Source organism: Phyllobates terribilis, unplaced genomic scaffold (genome assembly GCF_046119375.1).
Source record: "Phyllobates terribilis strain yellow unplaced genomic scaffold, ASM4611937v1 Scaffold_1__5_contigs__length_1240528914, whole genome shotgun sequence".
NCBI classification, from domain to species: domain Eukaryota; kingdom Metazoa; phylum Chordata; class Amphibia; order Anura; family Dendrobatidae; genus Phyllobates; species Phyllobates terribilis.
In genome coordinates, this window is record NW_027362761.1 from 1,203,003,185 (window position 1) to 1,203,017,860 (window position 14,676).

General features: G+C 42.2%; 1 protein-coding gene across 1 annotated transcript in view; it reads right to left on the reverse strand.

The window, feature by feature from the left end:
* Positions 1–13,338: 13,338 nt before the first annotated feature.
* The window catches only part of LOC141220557 (vomeronasal type-2 receptor 26-like), a 177,157-nt gene continuing 175,819 nt past the window's right edge, over positions 13,339–14,676 (reverse strand). The window contains exon 6 of the mRNA XM_073666400.1: positions 13,339–14,225. Within this exon, the coding sequence (XP_073522501.1) occupies positions 13,339–14,225 (887 nt within the window). The remainder of the gene's footprint in view (positions 14,226–14,676) is intronic.

A 14,676-nucleotide genomic window follows, 5' to 3' on the forward strand; every position in this document is an offset into this window, starting at 1 on the left:
TTTTTTGGGCTAAAGAACATAAGGAATGGACATTAGACAAGTGGAAATCTGTGCTTTGGTCTGATGAGTCCAATTTTGAGATCTTTGGTTCCAACCACCGTGTCTTTGTGCGACGCAGAAAAGGTAAACAGATGGACTCTACACGCCTGGTTCCCACCATGAAGCATGGAGGAGGAGATGTGATGGTGTGGGGGTGCTTTTCTGGTAACACTGTTGGGGATTTATTCAAAATTGAAGGCATACTGAACCAGCATGGCTACCACAGCATCTTGCAGCGGCATGCTATTCCATCCGCTTTGCGTTTAATTGGACCATCGTTTATTTTTCAACAGGACAAAGACCCCAAACACACCTCCAGGCTGTGTAAGGGCTATTTGACCAAGAAGGAGAGTGATGGGGTGCTACTCCAGATGACCTGGCCTCCACAGTCACCAGACCTGAACCCAATCGAGATGGTTTGGGGTGAGCTGGACTGCAGAGTGAAGGCAAAAGGGCCAACAAGTGCTAAGCATCTCTGGGAACTCCTTCAAGATTGTTGGAAGGCCATTTCTGGTGACTACCTCTTGAAGCTCATCAAGAGAATGCCAAGAGTGTGCAAAGCAGTCATCAAAGCAAAAGGTGGCTACTTTGAAGAACCTAGAATATAAGACATATTTTCAGTTGTTTCACACTTTTTTGCTAAGTATATAATTCCACATGTGTTAATTCATAGTTTTGATGTCTTCAGCGTGAATGTACAATTTTCATAGTCATGAAAATGCAGAAAAATCTTTAAATGAGAAGGTGTGTCCAAACTTTTGGTCTGTACTGTATCTATGCATATATCTTTCTACAGCTGTAGATCACCTATAATAAAATTAAAATAATAAACCAACCTCATCCTTACCTATTCGCTGCAGTCCAAATATCGAAGGTCCCATGATGATCCCATGAACAGAGCAGCCACATTGTAAAATGTGACCTCACTGTTCAGCAGCCTGCAATACACTAACTCAGTGTATTGCCGGCAAATGAGGTCAACACATGTGCAGTGAGTTTTTTCCCACGCTTGTCAACTAGTTGAACTTAGTTAAACTTATTGCAAGTGTGGGAAGATAACCACTGCACATGTGCTGACATCATTTGCAAGCAATACACTGAACATTAGTGTACTGCAGGCTGCTCCACGGAGGGGTCACATTTTACACTATGGCCGCTCTGTTCATGGGATCTTCGTGGGACCCTCACTATTTGGACTGCAGCGGACAGGTGAGAATGAGATTGCTTTATTAATTTACTTTACTTCAGGTGATCATGGGCTTCGGGGATTAGTTGTAAGGTGAGTATATGTTTTTTTTTTATTTTTGATTTTTTGCAGGGGTGGAGAACATCGGAGACAAGGTCTAGGTGAGTATGATGTGTTTTGTTTTTATTTGAATATTTTTTTTATTAATTTTAACATTTTTTTTTTACTTTCAGCAGGAGTCGGCAGATGGAAGACTACGGCTCCCATTCAGCGGTGCCTGCGCTTGCTCTTTCCTATGGCAGTAGGCGCCGTCTGATGGTCAGCCGGCACATATGACCTGCGGGTCAGCCGGCTTTTTACCGCGGGTCACTTTCACAGCTGTGGCATCATGCTGACACTTGTCAGCATGATGCCACAGCGCTCTGACCGCGGTAATGCTTTTACCGTCGATTAGAGCCTGTGTTTCCAGCGCTGTCACTCAAGTGATAGTGTAGGAAATCATTAATATTCAGCTCCCCCATTCACATGAATGGGGTCCGTGTTCTTGTTTGAGGTTCGGGTATTGTTCTGGTACCAAAACCCAAACTTTTAAAAAACTGTTCAGGGTTCGGCTCAATTAGCCGAACCCGAACAGTCACGGGTTCGCCCATCACTACTAACTGCCATGATGAATAGATGCTATATTTCAAAATTACATCATTTATATCTTTTTATTCACCAAAAATTGGAAATGAACGCAAAAAGGAAGAAACCAATATTCTATTAGTGATCTGACTTATCAGTGATTAGTGATCTGACTTACAGAGAGCATAGTTAAAATAACTCCAATTCCAGTCATAATCCTTACAAAAAAAGCTTCTTACAGCTAGTGGAGCCAATTCAGTTCTATGTCCAAGAGCTTGAAGGCAGCACATTGAGTTAAACTCTTGAAGTACAACATATTATTATTATTATTTATTAGTATTTTAATTATATTACATTTATTCTAAAGTGGTTTACATGTGAAAAGGGGTATACATAATAAAAACAATTAAGTAGAGACTCCAGTTCATAACCCTAACCATGACATACAAAGCCATTCACAACCTATCTCCTCTATATATCTCTGACCTAGTCTCCCGTTACATACCCGCACGCATTCTCCGATCTTCACAAGATCTCTTTCTCTACTCCCCTCTTATCTCCTCCTCCCACAATCGCATAGAAGATTTCTCCCGTGCTTCTCCCCTACTCTGGAACTCTCTACCCCAACACATCAGACTCTCGTCGACCGTGAAAACCTTTAAAAGGAGCCTGAAGACCCACCTCTTCCAATAAGCCTTCAACCTGAATTAACCACCGCTCCACCATACCGCTGCACGACCAGCTCTACCCTCACCTACAGTATCCTCACCCATCCCTTGTAGATTGTGAGCCCTCGCGGGCAGGGTCCTCGCTCCTCCTGTACCAGTCGCTGTCACATTGTGTTCAAGATTATTGTAATTGTTCTTGTATGTATACCCCTTTTTCACATGTAAAGTGCCATGGAATAAATGGCGCTATAATAAATAATAATAATAATAATTATAAGTACAATAATCATATTAAGACTAAAATGAAGGATTTTGCTTTATCCCATACAGGAGTGGCTGTTGTCCATAATACCTGTCAGAAGATTTTGAATGGATATTTGTACAAGAACATTATCAATACCAATTTACACTGAAAGTCCACTGGACTTTGTTGTTAAAATGTTACCACCTGGAAGATTTGTAAAATTATGACAGAATTGTACTATAAATTCCTCATATAAAAATGAATACAAAATAATTGAACAAAGATTATATGTCTTTGTAGGAATTGAAATAAAATTCTAATCTGGGCACAAATATAGCTAATCTAAAAAACTTTATATTTTTTATTTAAATAATGGAAGAAATAATTTTTAAACATTTTTTTCAACACTGTACAGTACAATCTACAAATTATTACCATAATTAACATCCTTATTCACCTTTTAAAAAAAAAGTTAAAAAAAAACTTTCCAAAATTCTCCTGGTTTGTGTAAAATATTTTACTAGACGAGGAGTATCGCTTGGCATACAACTTTCACCAAGCCTCTTTAGGGAAAAATGAAATACAAATTACTAGGTTTATTGCAAGGATACTTACTGTACTCTTGTAGTGCCTTTGTAGTGCAAATATATAAAAAACGAAAACTTTTTCCGACAAGCAACATAAAACCATCTACTAAATAAATTGTAAGATCTCTGAATTAATATATCGAATTTAATGCCACGTGTGTGTTAAGTTATATATAGTTTGTACCATCAGAACTTTGTAAAAACGCATCTCAGAACATATTTCATATGATAATGTAGCATCTAGTCTCTGTCTGGAGTTTCATGGCATTTCATGGCATTTCTTGCAAATGCACCATGGTGTTGTGTCCATGCTTGTAGTAACAGCAATTGAAAAGATTAACAAACCACCTTGTGGAGGTGACTGGAAAAGTGTTATTATCATTAATGAATCAATACTGAACATTGACACCTGCGTAGCTAAAGGTCTCAAATCATAAAACAGATAATATGTATCTTTATTGTCACTAATATCACACAATCAGGTTTGCTATTTTTTTCTTTATTTCTCCTATTCTTTTTTGCCTCATAACAAACCTTCAGGCAGATTCATCAAAGCTTTGTGCCAGAAAATATGTGTTAAAAAGGCTTTGAAAATGTGCAAAATTTTTGCGCAATAGAACGTTGCTCAAAAATTTAGCGATTTCTGGAGTTTTCATGTTAGTTTGAATCAGCTCCGCTAAATAGTGTTGTAAAAAAATGGTATTTTTTTTCACACTTCCTTATAGAAATAGTCCAAAATTACACCCATAGACACCACTCGAATACAGCAGCCTGTTAACCTACCTACCTTTTTCTCTTTTCCCATCCAATCCATTTTGTTGTAAGGGCCCATCTTTTTTTTAACTGTCAAAAAGGACACTTTTTAATTTTTTTAAGCCCTTTGCTTATAGTCCAATTTAGCAACCGTATAGCCCACTACTATACTGCATGTTGTTGCCCCATGTTTCCTTCTGGGCATGAATATATGTTTAGCTAATTAGCAAGGTAACATTTTTGGTGAATGGGAATATTAAAAATGAATAAATAAAATATTTAAAAAAGTTAAAGTCTTGAAACATTTTTTTAGTTTTTATGTTTGGGAATAATAAATATTTAACAAAAATAAATAAACAAATTAAAATTTCTAAACATTATATATGTTTTACTTTTTGCATACCCATTCTAATATTCCATTTTGGTAACCATGCAACACAACTGTTGCAGAATTTTAAGGATACGTTCCTACCTTCTGACATATATTGTTACATAGTTTTTTGTGGTAGGAGAAATTATTTTGTTTTCCATGTTGCCTGAGGGCTAGTGATTCACCATCATCGAAAAGTTGGCGACTATTTCCCTGTTGCTGGGGCGGGAACTCGGGTCCTCACCCTGCATGTTTGGCGCTCTTTAGAGAGCCAAAGAACATGCAGGGATTGCTTGCCATGCACTGCCACTGGCAGAGACTAAAATTACGGGGAACCCCACGCCAATTTCTTTTTTAATAAATCCTTTATTTTAACACTAAATGACAAGTACAGTAACCAACACTGTCACTGTACTTATTATATATGTGACCGACATGTTTCTATCTATCTAATCTATGTGTAATGCTCAATTCTTTCTGTTCTAAATTGTCGGTACCGGTGTATTCCGCTGCTGAATTGCCGGCTTTACATGTTTCACTGTGAGCACTGTTCCCATCGATTTGGGCAAACGCTGTAATGCCACAACCACCATGGCTGTGGCATTACAGTGAGTGGCAGACAATGCCTCCATTTTTGGTGCTCTAAATAGCGCCAGACATGCAGGACAGGGACCCGAGCTCCCGCCCAAGCATCTCGAAAGTACTCGGCGAGCTCCGAGCATCTCGAGTACTGAGATGCTCGGGCGAGTACCGAGCAGTGGAGAGCATGCTTGCTCATCACTAATTAATAGTACTACTGTGAAAAAATCCAGTTACGCTTTTGGTGCACGAACAGTTATCGAACATAACCTCGAACAGCCGAATTTTTTGCAAATCATTCGAGTTCGTCGAACGACTCGAACACCGCCCAAAACAGCTCGAATTTGAGATTGGCGAACAGTTCGAGTCGAACACCGCTCATCTCTAGTAGTAGGTAACCGGAATACTCCCTCAATGTCTGTTTTGCCATTAGGGTGCCCCTTTCCAACTTCTTGACCCGCCTGATTGCCTTGTCAAAGGAGGTACAGTATATAATACTGTACTTGGTTCCGCATCGATGTTGTCATTTACTGACCTGCCCCTTGGATATGACAAATGTTGGATTAGTCCTAATGTATTGGGTTCCGTTTTTGGCCTGACTCCCAACGGGGATACTACTACATCTTGTATGGAAAGTGATCTGAATGGAACCGCCATTCTACCTAAAGATATTTCTTTTTTTAATTTTCTTGTCATGACGTCTGGATGTTGGTAGGCTGATTTTAGATTTTCACTCCAGCCTTCCTTTAGAAGGGCATGCCATGCCTATATCTGTGTCTCCTCCTCCTTTTACTCCTCCACTTCTTTTCTTTTTGCATGACTATATGTACTTGTCACTTTTCCATGTGTTAGTTGTGTCTTCTGAGCAGTTTGTCAGCTTTTGGACACCTTTGAAGGTGTTTTCTACATATTTTCAATGTGTTTGTATGTGTTTTTGTTTGCCTGCAATTGGTTTTAATGGTGTTCGACGGTGTTCGACGGTGTTCGACGAACTGTTTGATGAACCATTCGACGACCATGCCAGTGTTCGACGAACCGAACAGAACCCGAACACTACAGGGGTGGCTCAACACTTCTCAGTAGCCGTGAATCTGGACCGCATATTCCTCACCCTGATCCTCCTTCCTCCCACCATGCCGAGTGCACGGAGACAACTGATCCCACACTTGGACACTCAGAAGAGCTGTTCACTTTTCCATCTGGAGATTTAGGCCTTTCACTCAGCCAGCTTCAAGCGAGTCAAGAGAACGCGTCTAGCGATCCCCAAATATTGGAGCAGCAACCGTCACATGAAGGCAATGGTGGGAAAGCGCAATTACTGTCGCAAGAGGTGGATGATGATCATGAGACACAATTGCCAGAAAGTCAGGTGAAGGAACAAGGTGCGAAAGTGGAAGACGAGGTGTTGGATGACATAGTAATTGACCCAACCTGGCAGAGGGACATACAGAGTGAGGACAAAAATACACAGGGGGAGGGAGGCGTAGCACCACAACAGGCAGGAAGAAGCAGTGTGGTGACCACAGACACAAGGCAGGAAAGTGTTCCCTGTATCGCCGACATGACAGAAGTTGCCATTACAACTGTTAGATCTTCCTGAGTCTGGTTGTTTTTTAAAGATTCTGTAGATAACCCCATAAAAGCCATTTGCACCACCTGTCAGGCCAGCATCAGCAAGGGTAGCAAAACTAGCAGCCTGACCTCCACCAGCAGAATCAGGCACATGGCAGCAAAGCACCTCACTAAGTGAGCCGAAGCACAGGGTCCACATAGGCCACATTACTAAATTCACACATTTCGTAAATGATTGTGCTCGAAACGTTGCCTTTTAGGCTCATGGAGACGGACCTTTCGGCAACCTGATTGCGGCGGCCATCCCTTGGTACTTGGTCCCCAGCCGCTACTATTTCTCCTGGTCTGCCATCACCCTATTACACAAGCACATGTCCCAGAGCATTAGCCGTGACCTCAACAACACAGTTACTGGGAAAGTCCACTCAACCATGGACACGTGGAGAAGTGCTTGTGGGCAGGGACGGTACATCTCACTGACGGCACACTGGATTAATATAGTGGAAGCTGTGACTCAGTCGCACCTTGGGACGGAACACATCCACCTGACGCCGAGGATTGCGGGCCCTGGGTCAGTAAGGGTTGCCCTCACATTCTACAGCTTCTGAACCTACTCCTCCTCCTCTTCAGTCTCCAGCTCCGAAATGACCACATGAGTCGCAAGCTGGAAGCACTGCAGCACTACCTCAGTCACAAACCGCACAGCGCTGAAGAGTTGTGGACAGCTCTGAAAGAGCAGGCCGATCTGTGGTTGACACCGCTGACCCTACATCCAGGCATGGTCGTGTGTGACAGTGGCCAGAACCTGGTGGCTGCTCTGAGGCGAGGCGATCTCACACACGTACCATGCCTTGACCATGTGTTTAACCTCATGGTTCAGCGGTTTCTCAAAACCTATCGGGATCTGTCAGATCTGCTTATCAAAGTACACCGCTCGTGTACCCATTTTAGAAAGTCAGCTACAGCTACCACCGCCCTTGCTTTGCTTCAGCAGCTTTGCAGCTTACGACATGGTGAGCAGCGATGACGCCATAATTAGCATCACCATCTCGCTTCTCCGTCTTCTGAAACACTCTCTGTTCACAATTAAAGAGGATGTATTGCAGGCAGAGCATGATGAGATGGAGCAAAGAACCATACAGGATGATTACATACAGCCCAGCCTCATCTCATCCCAACATGGATTGGGTGACAATGAGGTAGAGGAAGAGGAGGAGGCAGAACACGAGCTAGTTTCCTGCACTATAGACGGTACTACCTGCACAACTGTCATACCGTCTGTTCAGCGTTAATGGCCTGAGGACAGGGAGGAGGAGGAGGATGAGGAGGAGAACATGGTCAGGCGTCCTCTTGATGTGGACATGGTAGCCTTGCCAGTTAGCAATCTGGCACACATGGCTGAGTTTATGTTACGCTGCCTTTCCCGTGACCCTCACGTTGTCCATATTTTGGGTGACAGTCATTATTGGCTGGTGACACTTCTAGACCCACACTACAAGGAGAACTTTCTGTCTCTTATTTCCTTGCAGGACAAGCCTAATAAAATAGTGCAGTATGAGAAGGCCATTGTTGTGGAATTAGCTAAAAATTTTCATCTGAGAACGCTGGCACCAGAGGTCACAGTTCGTTGGACAACCAAGGAGTACAGGTGAGAGAGACACAAATGCAATCCAGCAGAGGAAGGTGAACACTGTCAAAGTTCTGGGACAGTTTTCTCAGACCCTCCCACCGCACAAGTCCTGAGGCACGGGGTACTCTAACAAGGAGGGAAACATTTTGGAAGATGCTGAGGGAGTACCTTGCCGACAGTGCCAAGGTCCTCCGTGATTCCTCTGTGCCTTATAATTATTGGGTATCCAGCTGGACACTTGGCATGAACTGTCTCTCTATGCCTTTGAGGTCCTGGCCTGCCCTGCCATTAGCGTTTTGTCAGAGTGGGTTTTTAGTGCCGGCGGTGGAATTATAACCATTAGGCGCATCTGCCTGTCAACTGAAAATGCTGACAGGCGGACTTTTATAAAAATGAACAAGGGCTGGATTGGACCAGACTTCTCAACACAACCGAATGATAGCAGCGTAACATAAAATCAAATACAGTGTATATTTTGGGCAGGTTTAACTCTATTCCCATGCACCTCTGTCTTCACACCCAGACATGGGTATACGCTTCTTGACTGAGTATATTTGCTCTTGTTCTCCTCCTTCTCCTCATCCTCATCCTCCACCACCATATCACCACCATATGTACCATATCAACATATCTACATCTCTTGCAAAGGACATTGGAGTTCCTCCAAATTTTTGGCAGCCGTTGCATTCACTGCATAGGCAAACAGTATGGGAGACCCACTTCCTAATAATGGGAGCATTTTTTTCAGGAGGCCCTCTGAACTCTACGTCTCTTGCAAGGGGCATTGGAGTTTCTCCAAATTTTTGGCACATGTTGCTTTACTGCATAGGCAAACAGTTTGTGAAATCCGCTTCCTAATACTGGGAACATTGTTTTCAGGAGGTCCTCCAATCTCTATTTCTCTTGCAAGGGACATTTGAGTTTCTCCAAATTTTTGGCAGCCGTTGCATTCACTGCAAGGGCAAACAGTATGGAAGACCCACTTACTGTTAAGGGAGGGAAATAACCCTTCACGGTTGACCAAGTGAGTGTCAAATTATTATGTTGATTGCGCAATCCACAGAAAACCAAACGGAGGCAATGCGTGCTCTGTATTGTGAAGATTCAAAGAATCTCTGATCCCGTTTATATTGCTAAGCATTTTATATTGTTTTGAGTATATCAAATAGCCAATAAACTCTACAGCCATGCTACAATACTATAGGCTAACTGACGTTAGTACAATTATTACGGAAGCACATATATGGTCATATTATCATTGTTAGTTTGAAGCACTATGGAAACTTTACAAGGTCAAACCTGGCCTAAACAAGTTAGATAACAGAGTGTCTGACAAAATGTTCTGTTGAGAAAAGGTTAGTGTGAGATAAGTTCCATGGGAAGAGAAAGAAAGAATGTATGTTATGCAAGGAGTGATAATAACATGATTTTAAAGCAAGCAGACAAATTGGAGTTGCTCTAGCATGAGTATCAATATGCCCTTTACATTACTAGGAGACCCACTTACTAATAATGGGAACATAGTTTTCTGGAGGCACTCCAACCTCTATGTCTCTTGCAAGGGACGTTGGAGTTATTCCAAATTTTTGGCAGCCTTTGCATTCACTGCATAGGCAAATAGTATGGGAGACACACTTCCTAAAAATATGAGCAATTTTTTAGGATGCCCTCTGACCTCTACATCTCTTGCAAGGGGAATTGGAGTTTCTTTATATTTTTGCTAGACGTTGCTTCACTGCATAGGCAAAGAGTATGGGAGAACCACTAACTAATAATGGGAACATTGTTTTCAGGAGGCCCTCCAACCTTTACGTCTCTTGCAAAGGACTTTGGAGTTCCTCCAAATTTTTGGCAGCCGTTGCATTGTTTACAAATAGTAAACAAATAGTATAGGGGACCCATTTCTTTTTAATCGGAACATGTCGTACTCGTTATTGTAGCCCAGCTCTATGTGTCTTTAAATTGTTAGTAGGATTTTTCCTAAGTTTGTGCAGCCGTTGGACTCACTGCATACCCTATAACTGAATACCAGACCCTTTCCATTCTAATGGGAACATGTCGTACTCATTACTGTGGCCCATCTCTATGTGTTGTTGGTGGGGTTTTTCCTAAATTTTGGCAGCCGTTGGCCTCACTGCATACCCTGTAACTGGATAGCAGACACTCTCCTTTCTAATGGGAATATGTCGTTACTAGTGATGAGCGAGCACTAAAATGCTCGGGTGCTCGAAGCTCGGGTCGAGCACATTGGAATACTCGGGTGCTCGACCCGAGCAACGAGCCCAATGTAAGTCTATGGGAAACTCGAGCATTTTTCTGGCGGTCCCCCCGGCTGTCTGCAGAAGGTCAAAAATTGCCCAAATCGATGGGAACAGTGCACAATTAAACGTCAGGCAGGCAGAATATATAGACACACAGGCAGGCAGGGTATATAGGAGGGTGCATGAAAAACATATCAGGGCACTGGGAACACACTAGTGCCCTCCGATTTTCATGCACCCGTCTCTTTAAAAAAGCCGGCCGGCAATTCATCAGCGGCATACACCGGTACCCGACAATTTAGAACAGAAAGAATAGAGCATCATACATAGATTAGATAGAAACATGTCAGTCACATATATTATAAGTACAGTGTCAGTGTTGGTTACTGTACTTGTTATTTAGTGTTAAAATAAAGGATTTATTTAAAAAAAATAATAGTGTTTTTGTCTCTTTAAAAAAGCCGGCTGGCAATTCATCAGTGGCATACATCGGTACCCGACAATTTAGAACAGAAAGAATAGAGCATCACACGTAGATTAGATAGATAGAAACATGTCAGTCACATATAAAATAAGTTGTGCCTCCTTCCCTGACGCACTGCTACTCAATGGGCTGTGCGTCACTCTGCACCTCACCCTCTTCTTCACTGTACCTCGCATCCTGGGATGAATCCTTGTTGCTGGGCCAATCTTTCTTTGTGCCGTAGCTCGTAGGGGCTGGACACCTATTCGCGCTCTTAGGCGCCATCCACTCCCACAATAGGAGGTTCTTCTCCTGTTCTTTACTGACACTGCTGCCATTTTGGAATCCATGTTTCAGGCCGCCATCTTGGGCCGCATGCCTTCCAACACTTTTCCTTCTGCATTCTGATTCGGCTCTTCCCCGTTTTCTTCGTGTCAGGAGCTCGCATCCTGCCGACTACGCCAAATGTAAGGTGCCTCAGCATGGTAGTTGTGGGTGAACTGTAGCCTCTGCTCACTCAGGCACTCTACAGACAAGGTGTGTCCTCCCTCTGATGTGCTGCAGTGTATGTGGTGCTTCCCACTTACTTCAGACCAGCCATTCCAGGCATTTCTCTTCTGGAACCAGGGCAGCAATAAATTCAGAGGACATGAGGTTCATAATCATAACTGGGACTTTACTTTTTGGAAGGGGAATATGTAAAATATTTACAGGCAGATATAATGTATAAGGCCCAACAAGTTGTCATCTTTCCCACGGGTACTTAATAGAACTTCATCCCTGGTTCCCAATTTAAGTGAATCATCTCTGTTGCCTTGTACTCTAGCCCTAGAGAATCTTCCTCACCAGTGACAGTATATCCGGATCCTAGTTCTCTTCACATCTTAGGTTTAAGTCCTGATGTCTTCTACAGCCTGCAGACAGAATGTGCCCCTGGGTCCTCAATGTCTCTCTTGAGTTTCCCAGGCCAGCTAAGGGGACTCTTGTGGAGGGATTTTTCTCCTTGGGGATCCACTGTCTTGGGTATGGGTTTCCTGCCTGCTTATCGAGGCAGCCTGTACTATCCCAAGTACTATCTCTCACTGACTCATCACTTCCTGCTCCTGGAAACTAACTAAATGTTTCATGCAGTGCCCACTGTCTATTGGCTGTCCTCACACACAATTAACCCCCTCACTGTCCTAAAGGTCTGCAATACTACTGGCTGATTAACCTGTCATTTGTGTCTGGGACAGTGGCATCTTTTGGCTGGTTATCAATAATACAGTCCACAAGTAAACATATTAGAAACAATGCCTTATTCATTCTATGCTCAACCATAGCACTGGGTTCCCCTTTCCTCTACTTGGCTGGATTGTCACAACTAACCCCTTAACTGGACCTAACTGCAGCCCAGAGAGATCTAACTGTCAGGAACATTCTCTTTTACCTTTTTAGTGCCTGAGGGAAGCTACTTCCTTCCCCACTACTGCATTATACAACCAGATAATTTTCTTTACTGACCCATCATATTTTTTTGTAACTTGGCTTCTTCTGCTGTGGCTGCAACTGCAGAGCCATATCAGCTAATCATCTCCTGGTTGTACACTGTGTTTTATAGTGCTATACTGTATTGCTGCCAGGTCTGTCTTTGCTGGCCCTACACTGCCAGATATCTCCTTGACTGGCCCATCACTTTCTTATACTGTGTGGCTTCTGTTGCTGCTACTGACACTGCACAACAGAAAATCTCATTGCACTCTGTGTTTTATACTGTACTGCTGCTACCGGGGCTGCCCTTGATGGCACTACTCTGCCAGACATCTACTTGCCTGGTTTACTTGCCATGCCTTATGCATAATAATTCTATCCAATGCAGCTTCTTCCTCTTACACTGCCACTGCATAACCAGGCAAGTAGTCAAGCATGTCTTGGCTGCACACTGTGTATTATAGTGCTCTACAGTGCTGTATATGCCCAGGTTGCCGTTGTTGTCCATACACTGCCAGACCTCTTCTTGACTGATCTATAATATTTTTTACAATGTGGCTTCTGATGCTGCCACTGCAGCTTTAAGCCCACACATAAACATGAAAATAATATAAATAAAATAATAATAATTCTATTCACGGCTTATTGACAAGCAATTGTTTTTTAACTTTAAAAAGATCTACTATTCCTGCCCATCTGGAAAGAGTTGATGGGAAGATGGATGGAGCAAAACACATGGCCAGCAGCAGGTTTTCTTCCCCATAACTGTCAATCATTTATGATTTTTTAACCTGCATCCAGGGTATTCAATCTATATTTTGACCGGTTAGGAATCAATAAAAGTTTATCAAATTCAGACAATCCGTACAACTTATCTGTGGTTTTTTTTTGTTCATTTTTTATTTTTTTTTATTTCTGTTTTTGTCAGTATGTTCCACAGCTTAGGTAAGAATATACATATCACTATTCCATTACCTGAAGCCAATATGGCAAAAACTTCTACACTAACCATATTTTTTCCTTTACTGCTTACGTAAGCCGGGATGGCACAGATCCAGACACTGAAGAACACCAGCATGCTGAAGGTGATGTACTTGGCTTCATTGTAGATATCAGGTAAATTTCTTACCATGAAAGCCAGAATTAAACTCACCGCTGCCAGAAACCCCATATAACCCAACATGAAATAAAAGGCCAGTCTTGAGCCCTCATTACATTGAATGATGATCTTTCCAGGATAGGAGTCCATGTCAAGCTCCTGAAAAGGAGGAGAAAACAACAACCAAAGTATTCCATTTAGGACCTGAAGAGATGATAAAATCATGACTATAGAATTAGGGAGTTTAACACTAAGCCATTTTCTCCAGGGGCTGCCAGGAGTGGTAGCTTTGAAGGCGATACAAACTGTGATGGTCTTGGCCAAGATTGATGACAATACAATAGTGAAGATGATTCCATAGAAGATATGCCGGAGCATACAGGTCGTGTCCACTGGTTTACCAATAAAGAGAAAGATACAGAGCAAACTGAGCTTGAGAGAAACAAGGATAATGAAGCTGAGGTTACGATTATTAGCTCTGACAACAGGAGAATTCCAGAAAAATGTAAATATTCCTATTAGTAATATAATTATAGTAGAACATAAAACTAACAAGAATAAGAAAACATAGGCGACTACATCAGTGTCATAAGAGAGAAATTCAATAACTTTAGGGACACACTTGTCTCTTGTCTCATTTGGCCATTCGGTGGTAAAACACTTTTCACAGTTTTCAGCATCTGAAATATAGAATGTAAGTATTAGAAAAGAAAAAGAAAAAATTTAAAAAATGTCTTTTGGAAAATATTTAATGGCATTGTATGCAAAATGAATTCTATTCTGACAAGGCTTAGTTTGGCTTTAAAGGGGTTGTCCACTACTCAAACAACTCATTCTCAATTGCTATATTCCCTTATGTAAAATAAAAAAACACAGCTTGTACTTACCTCCAGTTCTAGTGCTGTTCCATCACTATCAGACAATGGTTTCCAGGGCTCGCATGACATTTTTATGTCAAAGGAGCCCTACAGCCTCAGTCTCCCTCACTTACACTAATAATGTCCCCTAAATTCCCAATTTACAGTAATAATGTCCTCTGATTCCCCCATTTAGAGCTCTCCTAAACACAGTAGGATGCCCCAATATCTCCTCTTTACATAGCATAATGCCCCCACATCTCCCCAAGGATCA